This window comes from Dermochelys coriacea, chromosome 6 (assembly GCF_009764565.3).
Source record: "Dermochelys coriacea isolate rDerCor1 chromosome 6, rDerCor1.pri.v4, whole genome shotgun sequence".
Lineage (NCBI taxonomy): Eukaryota > Metazoa > Chordata > Testudines > Dermochelyidae > Dermochelys > Dermochelys coriacea.
The window spans coordinates 123,575,266-123,593,936 of NC_050073.1; the positions used below are offsets into that span (position 1 = coordinate 123,575,266).

Below are 18,671 nucleotides of genomic sequence, written 5' to 3' on the forward strand. Positions count from 1 at the left end.
TGTCTCAAACTCTCTTGCTGCTGGGTTAAGTTAAACGTTATTTTTAAAAGCGTCCCAACAGGATTTAAAAACATATTCCCCTGCCTCCTTCACACTCTAAGCTTTGGCGTTATGGCACTAGTTGCAAATGTCTTCCATGGAGGGTCAGTTAAATTGTTTCTAAACACCTCTTTTTTTTTACACTTCCTTGAAGTGTGGCAGTGCTCTGTGAGGCTATGTCTACACTACAGACCCTACAGCAGCACAGCTGTGCCACTGTAAGGTCTCCGTGTCTTCACGCTATGCCGAAGGGAGAGAGCTCTCCCACCGGCATAATATAACCGCCCCCAATGAGCAGCAGTAGCTATGTCATCGGGAGAGTGTCTCCCATTGACATAGCACTGTCCACACCGGCACTTTTGTCAGTGAAACTTACATCGGTCAGGGATTGTTGTTTTTCACACCTCTGATCGACAAAAGTTTTACTGACAAAAGTGCTGGTGTTGACAAAGCCTGAGTATTGGTACAGTAATTCCTCACTTAACATTGGCCTGGTTAATGTTGTGTTGTTGTTATGTTGCTGATCTAGTAGAGAACATGCTTGTTTAGAGTTGCACAATGCTCTCTTATAACATTGTTTGGCAGCCGCCTGCTTGGTCCACTTCTTGCAGGAAGAGCAGCCCGTTGGAGTGAGCTGGGGGGAGGGAGGGGCTTGGAACTAGGGTGGGCCGGCAGCCCCCCGTCAGCTCCCTTAAGTTCCCTGTGCAGCAGCCGCCCAGCAGGCTATAAATTGCTGGGCAGTTCAGCTATCCCTCCCCCCACTGCCGTGTGCCGCTCCTGCCCTCTGCCTTGGGGCTGCTCCCGGGAGCCTCCTGTTTGCTGTGCAGGGGCAGGGGGGAACAGGGGTGCTAATGTCAGGGTGTCCTCCTCCCCCTGCTCCTGTACCCCATCTCCACAAAGTGTGGGGGGGGGGGACATGACAGGGCTCTGGATGGAGGGAGCTTGCTGGCAGCAGCTGCTGTCTCAACTTGCTGATCAACTTAAAAAGGCAGTTTACTTAGAGTGGTGTCAGTGTACTTAAAGGGGCAATGCGCCTCTCTCTCTCTCTCTCTCTCTAACACACACACTCTCACTCACTCACTCTGTCTTTTTCTGGTGAAAAAAATTTCCCTGGAACCTAACCCCCCCATTTACATTATTTCTTATGGGGAAATTGGATTTGCTGAACATCGTTTCGCTTAAAGTAGCATTTTTCAGGAACATATGCATATGCTGCAATGTTAAGCAAGGAGTTACTGTATGTGCTTAGTTAGATCTTCTGTTCAGTGCATTGATGAACACTAGCTTTTCCTTCGCATTTTCATGCACTGCAAATGTATTTATTACCATGTTGATGTCTCTCTTGAACTATGTCATCGCTTCTGAAGCTAATAGTAGCTGTTGAACAAGAAGAAATTCCAAGACTCAGGGCACTGTATGAGAGAGGGCTGCTGAACAACGTCAGAGATCTGAAACTGATAAGTGCAAAAGAAATACAAGCAAAGGAGCCTTTTTGCAGGGTAAGTTGCTTATGATTGTTAAATGGAATGAAAAGCGTTAGTTTGTCTAAGTGATCTGTTACATTCTTTTAAATACAAATCCTAGATGACGCTGCCCCTGTGGCAGTCTCAATGGGTGATATGTTCAAAGGAATAAGAAAAGGAGTACTTGTGGCACCTTAGAGACTAACAAATTTATTTCATGCATCCGATGAAGTGAGCTGTAGCTCATGAAAGCTTATGCTCTAATAAATTTGTTAGTCTCTAAGGTGCCACAAGTACTCCTTTTCTTTTTGCGAATACAGACTAACACGGCTGCTACTCTGAAACCTGTTCAAAGGAATGCCTGCCTGAAATCCCAGTGGCATAAAAACTGCCAGCAAAAAGGAATTAATTTATAGTACAGAAATATTTAGCACAAAACCAACCCTGCGTATGTATACCTCTTTAAAGAAATGATACTAGCTGTATTTTTAGGAAATGTTCTCCTAACGCAATTTTAGGAGATGCTACAAAACCTTCCTCCTTGAAACCTCCACCATTGACACCTTCTTGCACCCAAAACCCCCCTACAAAACTCTGCCCAAAAACACCCTTCCCTAATTAGAGTTTTTGCCCCAAAAAGGGAAAAGTGCCAGAAATTCCATATTTCAGAGTAGCAGCCATGTTAGTCTGTATTCGCAAAAGGAAAAGGAGTACTTGTGGCACCTTAGAGACTAACAAATTTATTTGAGCATAAGCTTTCGTGAGCTACAGCTCACTTCATCGGATGCATCCGATGAAGTGAGCTGTAGCTCACGAAAGCTTATGCTCAAATAAATTTGTTAGTCTCTAAGGTGCCACAAGTACTCCTTTTCTTTTTGAGAAATTCCATGAAATCTTCTTGGGACTTCGCTATGGCTATGGAGTTTATGTGAAGGCTCTCAGATACTGTGGTGATGGGTGGCAGTATAAACCCCTAAGATAGATGGATTTGACTGGAATAGAGAAGGGGACCTGACTTCTCCCACCACCTTCTACACCAGTCCTTGTGATACCTATTCTTATCCTGCCTCTCATAATATTTCCTTCTTCCTTGGGTAAAAAAATCAAAACCTTTCCCTGTGTGCCTTCTTCAGTCCAGAGATCATCTTTATTTCTTTAGGTGACATTTGAAGGGGTTAGATCCCTGTTGAGAAAGTTATTTCCGGGGTTCCAAATTCAATGATCTGTTTCCACACATCCTATCATCTCTCTATTCGTCCTGCCAACATGATGCCTCCCAGTTGCTCCAAACTGGTGGTCCATATTGTCCCAGGAAAACTGGACTTTCTGCTCTACCTTCAGTGACTCCAAACACATCTACCAAGCAAGGATGAGAGAAGACAATAAAAAAACAAAACCACTAGCGAGTGATGAAAGAAGTTACGGTGCTTACGTAGTAGGCTGCTTTCTTTCCCAACTATAGTTTGAGCAATGATATGGACCTGCTGCTGTTCCAATTGTAAGTGATAGACCTGTTCTGTCACACCAGACAATATCTTTACATTAGAGAAAGCAAGTATCATTTCACCTTGTGATGCTTCCCGGGGGTACCCAGGGTTGTGAGGCACCTCACTCCCACCTGTCCTTGGCGGGAGGATGCCTTGTCCGTGCTTGCTGTGGATCAGCTCAAGGCTCCACCAGCCATGGGGAACACAAGCTCTCCCCTCCAGGCATCCGCAGGCCCCGCTTTCCAGGTTAGCGATGGGCACGCTAGAACCTCCGAGCATGCCCCAGGAGTTTCGAGCCCTTCTCCACTGGACAGTCATAATATTCACTGCTCCCAAGGAGGCAGTACACCCCAGCTTACCAGTTTTACCTCAAATCATCACTCCAATTAATATACAGCATTTAGATATGGCTCTAGTGAAAACAAGAAAAGGTTTATTTTAACAAAGGGTAGAGGTTCAAATGATAGCAAAGATAATTATTGGAAACAAATTGCTACATGTAAAATAAAATCATAACCTGCATTCTAGAGCCTACACTTATTTAACAAGGTGCTCTCATGTCTAAGTATTGTTCACCCAAAGATCCTTACAGCATTTTACAGCCAGGTTGCCTGTGACCCTCCATTCAGAAGGCAAACACATTGTCAGCTTGCTTCCTAGGTGAAGAATCCTGGGTGTCTCTTTGCAACCCCAGATATATCAACACAGTGCTTTGACCTTTATTCATAAACCAGACACCCTCCTGTTCCTTGTTCCATCCTGGATTTTGCAGTCTCTTTTTGATTTCACAATCTTAATTACCTTGTACCTCAGTATGCAAATAAGCCTCCATTGTGAAGCAGACAATACACATATAGCCAGACAGGGTGTCAGTTACCCCCTACATGAAAGGAATCTGTCCAAAGCATGTTGCCTGCCTCAGCTCCTGGGGGAATTCTGCACCAAAAAATTAAAAATTCTGCACACAATATTTTAAAATTCTGCATATTTTATTTGTCAAAATAACAATATAATCACGCTGGTTTCAATTATTTTCGTAATTTATTTCAAAATATCTGTCAGCAAGTATGTCTGTAACAATACAGAAAACAAAAAAGATTCAGGAAATGTTTTTGACAAATTGATTCCTTACTAGACATATTAATACAGAACTTTGAGTAATAATTCTTTTAACCTACAGTACAGAACCATGTTTCCCGCACCCCTCAGAAGCAGTGCAAAGGCTTGGGGGAGTCAGGGGTAACAGAGGAGCTGAGGAAGAGGGAAGTAATTGCTGGGAAGGAGCCTGGGAGTGAACTTGAAGGGTTGTTGGATGTGGGTTGGAGAAGTATGGAACAAGCTTTTTGGGGAGAAGGGATAGTTGGGGAGCCTCATCCATGCAGACCATGGCTGATCCCTAGCCTCTTCCATTCAGTCAGGCACATCTGTCACTGTCCCCATGTGTCCCTTCCCCTCCACTCCCCATTCAGCCAGGCATATCTGCATATGTCCCCCTATCCCCCCCAACTTTCCCTTGTCCCCCCTGTGGCCCTGCATCCTCACTCAGCCAGGCATAGCTGCTCCTGTCCGTGTGTATTCCTGCACCCCCCCATCCTCATGTGGCCCTGCACACCCACTCCTATTCAACCCCTGGTTCAATGTTTTTACCCCATTAGCTCCTGTGCCCATGCCCCAGCCCCAGTCTATTCCCCTTGCTAGCCCTTCTGAACTCCAGTCTGTGTGACCCTCCCCCCAGCAACCCCATGTGTCCTGTTCTGTCCGTCCCCCTCATATCCTGTGCCTCCTCACCTGGCCCCATAGGCAGGGTGCTATGAGGAAGGCAGTTTCTCCTCCTCCGTCTCTGTGGCTGGTTGCTCAGGCCTATGAGCCAGCTGCCCTTTAGTGCCACAGCATCCCCTGGTGGATGAAAGGTGTAATTGAATCGTGACCTCTCTTGCAGCTTTCTTTTGCCTCCCCATCAGAATCAGTTATTCTGCGGGGTGGGGAAATCTGCAGGGCACATTAATTCTGCGCTTGTGCAGTGACGCAGAATTCCCCAAGGAGTAAAAGATTTTAAGAATGTAATTTCCAGTATAGATACCTAACTCCTTAAATATTATCCATAGCATACATTTCAAAACAATTATAATGGCCAGTGAGCTACAGGCTCTCAGTAGAGACCTTACATGCCACCCTTTGGAGAACTAAATATGAATGGATCTGACTATGGGGATCCCTGTACCACCACATGCATCCCCCATGCCCTCTGCCAGTTGACACCAAGCAATTCCTGGGTCCCACACCTAGAGCCTAAAACTGTGAGTCTCAATTAGTGACTTGAGACCAAATAGAATCTTCTATAATATTGATGTACCCAGGATTGGACAGATTCTAATCACCAATGGGGATGAGAAAGCTTTCTCTGGGGAGTGGGAATGGTTACCAATCAGTAGTTAGGCTTTCCTCTCCCCAGTTCAGAGCTCCCATGTGTGAATTTTTGCTGATAGGATCTTTTCTCTATATAATAGTCCTGTTTAAAGCCCTACTTAATTTGTGATGTTGCAGATCCTGCAATATTTAGCTTCCATCACAGTTTTGACAGCGGGACTGCCAGCCACCCTGGGACTGACAGCGGGGGTTCCTGCTGTCAGCTTTTCCGAATTACCACAAATAATACGGATCCATTATTACTTTTCTGTGATTTTCCATATCTTGTTCAGAACTCAGCTGCAATTATTTGACAGTCATCCTGCAATTCAAGTAGGGCCTTAATCATGTGCAATATCAGTGAATGTTGCGTAGCAAGTGCAAATCTCTGTTCGGCTGGAAGCACACAGTGCTGATTGAGACTAATTTGAATGTAGTCAGTTTTTGTGCTAGAATCTTTACATAACACTTTGTCTCTCATGTATTTCTTTACAGTAGGAGGAGATCAGAAATGTGGTCAACCTGTTAGTTTTTATTACTGTTTCTTTTGTTGAAAGGAAAATTGGGAGGGAAACATCTCTGTATAGTTTCATCTGAAAGTTTTCTGCTGTTGAAGTGGTGTGTGTGGGTGATTGCTTAGAAGTTACTGTAGCCATCTAGATTTATGTGCTAAAAAAAGACAGACAAAAACCTGTCTGAAAGGTAGTATTACCTTTAGTATTACCTTAATTTAGCTTTTCTGGCTATTGTGTAAAATGTATAGAAATATATGTGTGCATTAATAATCTGGCTAAGCATTTAGCTCTGCAAATAACTAAAATCAAGTGGGTCTGATTCAGTGCACTCTGGTAACCTGAATTGACTTCCATTATCCTGAGCTGATTTCCAATATCCTGAATAGAAGAGAACTGGCACAATACATTCATTATAAAGAGCGCATTGCACTGTGTATTAACTATATGAACAAAATTCATCAAAAGGAACTTAAAACTGCATTATGGTTTTGAATCTTATTCTATTTATATATCTAAGGTTTCTGAGCACCTCACAGTCTTTAATATATTTATCCCAACAGCTCTGTGAGGTAGGAAGTGCTATTATCCCCATTTTACAATTGGGGAGCTAAGGCATGGATGTGTTCCTTACCAGTGCACTGAAAGAAATCAGTCATGCAGGAAACTCAGTCCCTTCGATGCAAAGGTAAGTGTGCCAGTGAGTGACATAAGAATTTCACCCGCCTTGCCTGGGCTCATGACAGAGTAGCGGCTAGTTATTCTCTGGTTTAGGAAAGACCAGTTTTGGGAACAGACTAGTATTTCTGACATCCAGTTCAGGGAGTAACTCACAGCAGAGGTGATGTGATTGACTTTTAGTGACAGGAAGCACTAGAAACAACTGCACTTTAGGGAAACGCCCAGTGTGGCCATATGCACATTATATTGCACTATCTGTGGTACAGGATTATACAACCCTGGAAGCAAGGGTTATATAACTTGATTTATAACTCAGAGCCATTTAGAGGCACACATCTTAGTTACCCACCCAACTATTTTTTTTCTGTAATTCATCCAATACCATTTCAGGGTGTGATGGCCCTTGATTCCCCATACACTGGCATTGTGAATTATAGACAAGTGGCCCTGTCCTATGCGGAAGATTTCCAGGAAGTGGGTGGCGCAGTCGTGACTGATTTTGAAGTAACAGACATGGAGATGGCTAAAGAAAGTCCTTCAAGAAGTGAAGATGGTAAGCACTCCCTTTTCTCTCTTTCTTGTAACATTGGAATCTATTTTCATAACAAATTTTGTCCTAAGGCCTTTATTATAACTAAAAGTACTTGAAAGTGCTGTAGCTACTTTTCTCTCACACATTTTTGAAACTCTCCTTTTAGTAAAGATCTATTTAGCCCAATGACAAAATTATGTCAGCTGGGATATTTCATCAAATTGAACAACCCACTTTTTCCAGGGCAGATCACCTTTAAGAAGAAAAGTTATAATTTTCAAGTGGACATAGAAAAAATGTCCAGTAAAATAGGACTCTCTCTTAGGTGAAACAAGCTATTCTCTCAGGATAGTTTCCGGCAGCTGAATATTGGGTGCACATGCTTATAACAGTGCTCTTTGCTTCTGTCTTGGAGAGCAAACTGGGTCTACTTCAGATACAGATCTCAGGGCATGGCTACACTTGCAGATGTAGAGCACTTTGAGTTAAACCCGCCTTCGTAGAGCGCAGTAGGGAAAGCGCTGCAGTCTGTCCACACTGACAGCTGCAAGCGCACTGGCATGGCCATATTTGTGGCACTTGCAGCGGCATTGGGCGCGGTGCATTATGAGCAGCTATCCCAGCATGCAAGTGACTGCAACATGCTTTTCAAGTGGGGGGGTGGAGTAGAGTGTGACGGGGAGTGTGTTGTGTGTATGTGGGGGGAGAGAGAGTGGGTTTTTGGGGGGCTGAGAGCATGTCAGCATGCTGTCTTGTAAGTTCAGACAGCAGCAGACCCCCGCTCCTATCTTCCCCCCCGCCTCTCTCTCACACACAGCATTCCATACTAATGGTTGCTTTGTCTCGGAGCAGATAAGCAGCCAGCTGTCAGAAACGGAGCTTTCAAAGGGCATATCCGCATTCCTACAGCGATTCCAAAACAATGAGAAGAGTGGCCACTTGACTTAAGGGGATTATGGGACGTTTCTGGAGGCTGATCAGAGCGCAGTAATGCAATACCTCGTTCACACTGACGCTGCGGCGCTCCAGCAGGGGCGCAGCAAACGTTCATCTTGCTGAGGTGGAGAACCAGCAGTGCTGTAGCCACGGAGTCAGAGCGCTCTACGGGCCTTGCCAGTGTGGACGGGAGTGAGCTAGTGCGCCCGGGGCTCCTTTATTGCACTGTAACTCGCAAGTGTAGCCAAGCCCTCAGAATGTGGAAAGAGGTAATACAATACACGAAGGAAACAGAAAATGATTAGGTTTCTATTTATGAATCCCATCAGAACAATGCTTGCTCCATAGTCTGAGGTTCCCCAATTGGACTCCAGTCCTGAAAAGTTGGCTATACTGTTTGTTTTCTTTTCCTAGCATGGATTCCATTAACCTCTTTATATCTAATTCTATTGCAGGGATGAAATATCCAGTTATTGTTAGAAACTCTAAGGTAAGAACTAAGCCTAATATTGAATTGATTAATAGGAAAAAAATCTGCTGCTTTTCTTCTTGGGAGTTACTGGCATGCTGTGAAAAACGAATTATATAATTCAAAAACCACTAAAACATTGATAACATTGGACGTGCTGTGCTAGATAATACAATAGCTGTTTATGAAGGCAAACTGACATGGTACACAGATGGCTAGGATCATGTTAAGATTTTACTGTAGTTTGGTAATGATATTAAAATATTTTGCATACTCTTTGATGGTTGGTTAGATACACCACTGCTAAAATAGATTCCAGCAACAAAAATCTGTCAGGGAGTTGCATGCTGGAATGGCACCAGTGTTCCTGATAACAGGTTTCAGAGTAGGAGCCATGTTAGTCTGTATTTGCAAAAAAGAAAAGGGGTACTTGTGGCACCTTAGAGACTAGCAAATTTATTTGAGCATAAGCTTTCGTGAGCTACAGATGCATCCGATGAAGTGAGCTGTAGCTCACGAAAGTTTATGCTCAAATAAATTTGTTAGTCTCTAAGGTGCCACAAGTGTTCCTGATGTTTGAGTGAAATAGGGAAATTCCAAGAGGAAAAGTTCAGTTACCTGGAGGATCTAAATCTCTGATTTAGGCATGATGGGTCTTTGTGTATTATACACACGCACATTTATTTTACAGGGCAAACCCCTGTGTTCCATGCATTGCACTTGAGGAAGGCAATCCAACAACTGATACATTAGTTTTTTTTTTCCCTATAAGAGTTCTTCCAACTTTTTGTAAACTACTTGCTGTATTACCGTTTTAGGAAGCCAGATGTAGACTCACTGCCCCCTCTTTCAGGGTGGGGAAGGAAGAAAGAATATTTTCAAGAGTTAAATAAAAATAAACTACAAAAATGTTATCCACTTCCAGCATGCAAAATACCTGATCTTTCAAAGGCATGATTGTTGTTCTTTCTGATCCTGGCTTGTTTTTTATGGTTTATAGGTTAATTTTTCTTCATCTTCTTCATGTGTTGAATTTGTAGTTGTGGGGTTTGTTTTTTGGCAGGGAGAGGAAATCCGCTGTCAACATATCGTGACCTGTGCAGGACTTTACTCGGACCGCCTGTCCGAAATCAGTGGATGCAGCCCTGAGCCTCGCATTGTGCCCTTCCGTGGAGACTACTTGGTGTTAAAGCCAGAAAAATGCTATATGGTTAAAGGAAACATTTATCCAGTACGTAATATTCTGCGTATTTCACAATGTGAAATACGTGCTGCTGACACAACTTCACGGTTTTGGGTAGTCTTTTTTTTTTTTTAAAATTAAGTATTGAATTGTTTAAATTAGAATTATGGCAGTCGACTTTATGTAGAGATGCCCAGGTACACAATATATTCACTTGACTTTTACCAGGATAGCTGAAGACAAAACAACAAATGATAGTTATTATCACCCACCAAAGTGATTACTTCGCCAGTGTGAGGATAATAATTATTTGGCCAGTGTAAGGATAATCTTGAAAGGCTGTAATAAACTTTTTTTTCTTCTGTTATTATCTTTCGACTAACGTCTAAGTCCACAGTAAATCATAAATGTTTTCTCTGTGTCTCCTGGAAAGTGGCTGACTTTCACATTCCTGAGAATGTTATTGAATCAAACAATTGCATTTTTGTCTCTAAATCTGTTTTGAATGGGGTTACAGTTCTCGTTTTCTGCTGCAGGTTCCTGATCCTCGGTTTCCCTTTCTGGGAGTTCATTTCACACCGAGGATGGATGGCAATGTTTGGCTTGGTCCTAATGCAGTGCTAGCCTTTAAGCGAGAGGGTTATAAACTGTATGACTTCAATGCCAGAGATTTTATAGATGCAGTTGTATACAGGTAATATCTTCATTTCAATGGATGGTTGTTGTTTTTTGCTGAATGAAGGGGTCCACAACTTCTCTGTCAGAAGCTCCCCACTTTTGTCACACCCCCACTCTGAGTGCCCCGCATCTCATTTGCCACCTTTGGAAGAGGAATGAATGAGACTGTCTCTGATTGTGTAGAGGAGGTCAGTGTTGAGTGACACAAGGCACTTTATTTTCCATTCCACATACCCAAACAGTATCTGATAGTGTTTGCACTAAAGGGAAGGGATGTGAACAAATTGGAGAGAGTCCAGCGGAGGGCAACAAAAATGTTTAGGGGGCTAGGGCACATAACTTATGAGGCGAGGCTGTGGGAACTGGGGTTATTTAGTTTGCAGAAGAGAAGAGTGAGGGGGGATTTGATAGCAGCCTTCAAGTACCTGAAAGGGGGTTCCAAAGAGCATGGATCTAGACTGTTCTCAGTGGTAGCAGATGACAGAACGAGGAGTAATGGTCCCAAGTTGCGGTGGGGGAGGTTTAGGTTGTATATTCGGAAAAACTTTTTCATTAAGAGGGTGGTGAAGCACTGGAATGTGTTATCTAGGGAGGTGGTGGAATCTCCTTCCTTTGAAGTTTTTAAGGTCAGGCTTGGCAAAGCCCTGGCAGGGATGATTTAGTTGGGAATTGGTCCTGCTTTGAGCAGGGATTGGACTAGATAATCTCCTGAGGTCTCTTCCAATCCTAATATTGTATGATTCATTATCCCGGAGGGAGCTCAACAGAAAGAGCAAATGTGACTACTTTTCCTTTCTTTAAGGGTACAGTTTGCAACATGCCTGTATAGGTGACCAGAGGGATTTTAGCTGTGTGGAATGGTTAATAATTCTCTCTCATGCACACAAATCAGGCAGAGGATAAATCTTCCCCTCCTCAGAAGCTCATTGCTCTTTTCCTAATGGTTGTGGAAGATGTCTCTGTAGTGGTTTCTGTCTCCTCCTCCAAATGTGTGTAGGGTTTTTCAATCCTTTGTCCTCTGATCTCCCAAAGAGGAATCCCGAAGTTATCTCTGGACGCTAGTTCCTCCTAACGTCCACAGAAATAGCTTCATTTTTAAAACTTACATGAGCTTGTAGCAGGCTTCCCTCAGGGGCCAGCTGCCCTAGTGGTCAGGCCTCAGCCAAACAGTTTCTCCAGGCCTGCAGACAGTTTCTCAGCAGTCCAGGGGCCTGGCAGCCAAGCCACAATTTGTCACCCTCACAGAGTCCTCCGGGAACTCTCAGGGGGCTGGGGGAAGAGGGAAGGCTAGGGGGACCCGAGCCCTTGTTCTCCACTGGGTCCAACTCAGGACCCAAAGGGAGAGAGGCGAGGAGTGGATCAGTCCTATCTGGCAGCCACTCCAGATCAGCCTCCCCTGAGCTATTTCCTACCTTCCCTGTTTCCCTTCAGTTTGGGACATGGCCCCAGCCACCTTCTTACAGTCTCAGTAGTTCAGGGCATCAGCTGGGGGAGGGGATGCTTCCTAGCTCACCCTCAGAGTCCAGTTGTTCCCTCACTTAGTCGGGGGAAAGAGGTTCTTGGCTGAGCCTTACTCACAGTCCCGGTCCTTCCCCTGTAGACTTCTCTGCCTCAGCAGCTGCAGCCTGCCTGTCTTCTTGCAGCCAGTCTCTTCTCCACCTTCCCCCATGCTGGACTACCAGAGCTCTCTCTTAAGCAGATCCTCCACCGGGAGCATGCCTGCCAGCTGCTGAGGGGCAGAGCTTTCTTGGCCCAATATGTTTCACCACTCCTGGGACCTTGGAGTGGGGTCTGTGAAGCCCATCACAGAGCTCTAAAACTCAGACTGACTAGTGTAGGGAAGGTGTCCTTCACTGGAGGAAACAGTGATTGTGACGTTGCACACTATACGATTTTATGAAAATATGCTAATGAGTGTGAATATAATGTAACTGGAATATGCTTTGTGCGAAAGGTCTCTTGTAAGGTATCACTAAAAAGCTTATTATCTACTGAGTGTGGTCATTCTATTTGTATAAATGTATTACTCTTGTATCTGAAACTAGAAATATGTCACCTGAACTGGAATCCATCTTTAACTTGGTGCTTTTCCATTGAGAAGGAGGGGTGGGAACCCAGAGAGGGACAAAGGATTCCTGCCTTGTGCAGAAGATAGATATATAAGTGGGTGGAACAGATCAAAGGGAGCGGCCGTCATGAGAAATCCCCTAGCTACCACCTGAGCTGGAACAAGGACCATACCCAGTGGCGTAGCCAGGTGGAAAAAACAGGGGGAGTGGAGATAAAAAAGGCACCACCCACTGGTACTCATCCAGCGGCGCTCCGGGTCTTCAGCAGCACTTCGGCGTCGGGTCCTTCACGCGCTCCGGTCTTCGGCGGCATCGCAAGGGGGGGAGTCTGGAGCACGTGAAGGACCCGACACTGAAGTGCTGCTGACAACCCAGAGCGCCGCCAGGTGAGTAAAAATGTAAAAGGCGCCAAAGAATTAAAAAGGTGCCAGTTCTGCTCAGTGGGGGAGCGGCCGCTGCCCCACTCCCCCCCAGCTACGCTACTACTGTACCAGGGGAAAGAATTGGGCCCAGACTAGGAAGGCGAAAGAAACTTATTGAAACGTCTCTGAGGGTGAGATTTTATCTGTATTCACAAAAAGAAAAGGAGTACTTGTGGCACCTTAGAGACTAACTAATTTATTAGAGCATAAGCTTTCGTGAGCTACAGCTCACTAATGCATCCAATGAAGTGAGCTGTAGCTCACGAAAGCTTATGCTCAAATAAATTTGTTAGTCTCTAAGGTGCCACAAGTACTCCTTTTCTTTTTGCGAATACAGACTAACACGGCTACTACTCTGAAACCTATCTGTATTCAGTTTTCTTACTGTATTAGGCTTAGACTTGCGTGTTTTATTTTATTTTGCTTGGTAATTCACTTTGTTCTGTCTGTTACTATTGGAACCACTTAAATCCTACTTTTGTGTTAAATAAATCAGTTTTTCCTGATTTATTAACCCAGAGTATGTATTAATACGGGGGAGGGGGGGGGACAACAGCTGTGCATCTCTCTCTATCAGCATTATAGAGGGTGAACAATTTATGAGCTTATCCTGTATAAGCTTTATACAGGGTAAAACAGATTTATTTGGGGTTGGACCCCATTGGGAGCTGGGCATCTGAGTGCTGGAGACAGGAACGCTTCTTGAGCTGTTTTCAGTTAAGCCTGCAATTTGTGGGACATAGTTCAGACCTGGGTCTGTGTTTGTAGCAGACTAGCGTGTCTGGCACAGCCAGGCAGGGTTCTGAAGTCCCAAGCTGCCAGGGAAAACAGGCTCAGAGGTAGTCTCGGCACATCAGTTGGCAGTCCCAAGGGGGTTTCTGAGGTCCAACCTGTTACAGGGAAGGAATCCTACACTGGAGGAAAGGGTGATGTCCTTAGAAGCAGAAGGAGCCATGTGGTAATTCTCCTAGCCAATACAAGAAGGTCATTGGATGGTGGGGCTGGGAAGCTGATTGCACAATCCATATTTAATACTGTGTTTAGATTGTAATGATTTCATATAGTAAGTTATCAAAGGTGCAGATCTGCACTTAGTGTGCAGGATGACATTCTGTTATCTACAGATTTTGTATTGTCTCACTCTCTAGTGGTTTATGGAAACTGGTGTTCAGAAACATCTCTTACGGAATGAGTGAAATGTACAGAGCATGTTTCCTTAGTGCACAGGTGAAGCAACTTCAAAAGTTCATCCCTGAAGTTACCATCAGTGATATACTCAGGTAAAAACACTGTTTAGTATTAACTGTTTGTTAAACCTTATTGTACAGATTCATAAATCTGACATTAGTTCCTCCTTCCCAACTGAGATTTAGCTTGGAAAACTGCTAATATATCTTGGAGAGGGAGCAAATTCGACACTGATACTCAATGAGGGGGAGAAATCTGGGAGATAGTAAAGTTGGACGAGAACTAGGGTTGACAGGGGCTATAGGTGAGTGTTTGCAATGTGATAGAGAAGTGAAAAAGGCCAATGCCATTTGGCCTGTATACTCAAAAGCTTTGTTTCACAAGAGGAGATAATAGTCCCTCTGTATGACCAGTCTGATCACATCTACAAAATCCTGTTCAGTTCGTTGTCCTTCATTGTGAGAAAGATGGACAAGTTGGGAGGAGTTTAGAGAGTAGCAACAGAAATTATTAGGAAGCTGCAGAGACTGATAGGAGGAAAATTAAAGTAGCTAAAATATGCTCAGTTTGGCTGAAGGGGACATATGCTTCTCAATATTTGAAGGGTGTAAAAATCAAGAAGGAAAGGAAAGGAAAGAAATCTAGCACAAGAAAAGTGAGAGCTCCAAACTGATGGAATAGATAGCTGCCATAGCACTCTGTCCAAAAGTTGTCTGTGTGACAGAGTTTTCTTTGTTTCGGACCATGTTTTTTCTTGTAAGGAGAAAAATGAAACAATATACTCTTTATATAACCAGAAACAAACAGAAAATCTTCTGCCTGATAATCACCCCAGTCATGCCCCACTGGCTGTGAACCTAGCCTTCCCCAAGGGTCCTCCCCTTCTGCCTCGCAAGCAGATCTGAAGGTTCCTGCTTTCCTTCAAGAACCTGATTGAGCCTCAAGTCCTCAGTCTTGCTCCCCCAGAGCAGCTGCTTGAGGTATGAACAGACTGTGCTTGGAAATCTGGTTGGCCTCTGTACTCTGTCACAAGGTCTGACTAGGAGTAATGAGGTGAAAGTGATTGGGGAGAACTGAGGTTAAATATCAGGATAACCTTCCTCACAGGGCCATCTGTTAGGATGGCCAAGAAATAATTTCTTTAGGGGAAGTGGCACGTGCCCCATTACTTAGCACACTGGGAAGCAAGCCATATACGGCAACTGGCAGGAGACGGACTAGAGACACTGATAGGTTTCTTCAGTTGGTAGAGTCTATGATCCCAAGTAGCGGGAGTGCTGCAGACACTGCACAGAAGAGACCCTGCTAGGGAGAATTGCTCTGGCTTTTAACAACCTGTTCTGTTAGGAGCAGCATTGATGGGGTCTGGGAGCAACAGCTTGCCCTCCGTATGGAGGAGAATGTTGTGGGAATGTGGGGCTCTTGCAGGGAGATGAAAATGGGGGATGGTTGGAAAATGTAAGGGGTCAGAGGATCCTAGAGGAAGAACCCTGAGGTGCAAGATGGAAGAGGAAATCTCCTTTTTGTGCTTAGGCTTGTTTCCCACCTAGTAAAGCAGCTTTAGTGGTTCTCGTCTCTGACACAAAACTAGTAACAACCTTCTGATTTTCTGGTAGCCAGGGGAAGAATGTTAGGGTACACTACACTGCAATGTAAGCCTAGGATTCAACTTGGGCTCAAGCCTAACCCCCTCCCATCTACACAGAAATCATGCTAACCCAGACTTGGACTCAGGATCCCACAGAGGTGCAGGGTCCAAGCCTGAGTCAAGCATTCAAGCCCTAATGCTTGCCAATGTAGACACAGCCCCACTAGACTTGTGCTCTCAAGTCTGCCAAAAGTATTCCACAGTGCCATGAGCCAACTTTCTTTGTCCTTTGGACAATCAAATTTTCCCACACTGCACCACAAACAAAGGGCTAGAGCAGCCACGTTTTGGGAGGGCGCTAGGAAGTCTGGGACATAGGTGGTTGGACTCGGGCCAGCAGATATTTGTCTGATACCATTTTCTGTGCGAGTTCATTCAAGAATGTAGTAATTGTCCTAGGACCAACATGGCTACTGCAACTCTGCAAAGAGAGTAAATTAGAAACATTCACAATGCAATGGGGGGAGGGATAGCTCAGTGGTTTGATCATTGGCCTGTAAATGTGAGTTCAATCCTTGAGGGGGCCATTTAGGGATCGGGGGCAAAAATAAGGGATGGTACTTGGTCCTGCTGTGAAGGCAGGGGACTGGACTCGATGACCTTTCAAGGTCCCTTCCAGTTCTGAGATAGGTATCTCCATATTATAATGCAATGTAGATGCCCAAAGCCCTAAATTTCAGTAATTCCTGGAGGTTTCAATGAGTGTAGACACTCAAGCCCTCAGTTAACAAACCCAAGGTCTTTTAACTTGAGTTCTTCTAACCCTGGGTTTACACTGCAGTGTAGACATACCCTAATGCAGTTTCTCAAATGCGGCCACCAGGGGCTTTTCCTTGGGGCCACATCCTCCTGGGTTGTGATTTGGAGGGTGGGGACAGTGGCCCCTCTCCCAGGGCCACCAGTGGGGGTTCAGCCCTGCCCCCCCTACAGAGACACAAACGCTGGAGATGGAGGCAGGTGGTGAATGCCTCACTTTCCTGAGGGCAGGTGGGCAGTCTTTGGCCACGGGGCTTCGGGTTCCATCCATGCAATAGCAGGCTCTGGTTCCAGGCTCACCACCCACATCATCATCCACACTCTGAGGCCACCAAAAAATTTGTTGTGAGAACCGCTGCTGTGGTTGGCCAGTGTCAGCTGACTCTGGCTTAGGTTACAGGGCTGTTTAATTGCGATGCAGATACTCTGGGACCCTGCAAGGAGGGCAGGTCCCCAGGTCAGGCTCCAGCCCAAACCCAAACAGCTACACTGCAGTTAAACAGGCCCCGTAGCCCCAAGCCCTACAAGCCTGAATCAACTGACATGGGTTAGTTGTGGTTTTAATTGCAGTGTAGACATATCCTTAGAGAGTTCCAAAAGAGAGAACCAAATCATTAGCGTCTGTATTGAAAGGAAAAGGAGTACTTGTGGCACCTTAGAGACTAACAAATTTATTTAGAGCATAAGCTTTCGTGAGCTACAGCTCACTTCATTGGCAAATGCATCGATGAAGTGAGCTGTAGCTCACGAAAGCTTATGCTCTAATAAATTTTTTAGTCTCTAAGGTACCACAAGTACTCCTTTTCTTTTTGCGAATACAGACTAACACGGCTGCTACTCTGAAACCTGTATGAAAGGGTAGGCAGGCAAAGCATTCCTATATGTAGTGTTGTTGTAGCCATAGAATCCAGGATATTAGAGAGAGAAGGTGGATGATGTAATATCTTTATTGGACCAACTTCTGTTGGTGAGGGGGACAACCTGTGTAAGCTCGAAAGCTTGTCTTTCTCACCAACAGAAGTTGGTCCAATTCAAGAGCAATTCCTAGACTGATTTGCAATCGGAAAGATGTAGTAATTACTTTTTGCCACAAGAGGGTTTTTGAGTTTGAGGACCTTTGAAGAACTCCTACTGTACTCCAGTGTATTTTGGAGATTGGATAATTAAAACCAGGTCATCAACTATTATTTTTAATTCCAGACTTTGGGAAATTAAAGAATTTGGTTAAAAAAGTCAGCTGGCTTGAATAGCACAAGGACTTAAATACAGAGGAGGCTTGGAACTTCTTCAGATCAGCTATACCAAAACTATCGGAAATTTGCATCCCAAGAGGAAGAAACTTGCAGGGCAAAGCTCCAGACTCAGCTCGAATAACCACCTCAGAAAGGTTATTAGGAGTAAGCAGAGAGCCTATAGTGAATGGAAAAAGGGGTTGATTAGAAAATGTAGGAATAAAGTGAGAATTGCTAAAAGTCAATCTGAATTAGCTCTTGCCAAGGAAATTAAAATAAATAACAGGGGTTTTAGTTATATAAATAAAGAGAGAATAAGGAAGGATTAGGTTGAGTCACTATTCAGAGTGAATGGGAAGGAGATTAAAGATAATCTAGGTGCAGGTGTACAGCCCAAAACTAAACTAATACTTTGCCTTGGTTTCAATTACCATGATGATATAGAACAGTTTGTATGCTTCGTTAAGGGCTGCTACAGAAAAGTGTGGTCCACTCCCAGTCTAAGGGCTGTCTAAAGCAAATTATTCTGGAATAGAATATTGCTGATTATGCTGATTATAACAGTGGATTAAGCTAATTTGGAATAAGACACTCTTCTTCAGGAGTATGAGCGTCCACACATGGAGTTAATCAGGAATAGCTAATACGCTGTAAATTCACACCTTACTTTATTCCAGATTAACTGTCATGTGTAGACAAACCCTGAGGCTTGAGTGAAGAATCCTTAAATGGCTAATGTTACTGGCATGCAGAGAATCATCAGGGTAAGCTCAAGATGAAGTCTTGCATGTAGCCTTCTCCCTGCTCAAAGGGGTTTTAAATGAACATGGCTGGCTTACATTAGCATCCAGTGCAAAAACTGCAGGGTAAGCCTAAGGGTGGTGCAATGATTAGGATCCTAGCCGCCTGGGACTTGGGAGACCCGGTTCAGTTCCCTGCTCTGCCTGTGTGACCTAGGGCAAGTCACTGA

At 44.4% G+C, this 18,671-nt stretch overlaps 1 protein-coding gene across 1 annotated transcript in view; it reads left to right on the plus strand.

Moving 5' to 3' along the window:
* L2HGDH (L-2-hydroxyglutarate dehydrogenase) overlaps nt 1-18,671 on the plus strand; it is a 32,763-nt gene that overhangs the window by 10,148 nt on the left and 3,944 nt on the right. Inside the window, exons 4-9 of the mRNA XM_038406112.2 lie at nt 1,407-1,538; nt 6,979-7,141; nt 8,512-8,546; nt 9,589-9,756; nt 10,245-10,402; nt 14,026-14,157. Of these exons, the coding sequence (XP_038262040.1) occupies nt 1,407-1,538; nt 6,979-7,141; nt 8,512-8,546; nt 9,589-9,756; nt 10,245-10,402; nt 14,026-14,157 (788 nt within the window). The remainder of the gene's footprint in view (nt 1-1,406; nt 1,539-6,978; nt 7,142-8,511; nt 8,547-9,588; nt 9,757-10,244; nt 10,403-14,025; nt 14,158-18,671) is intronic.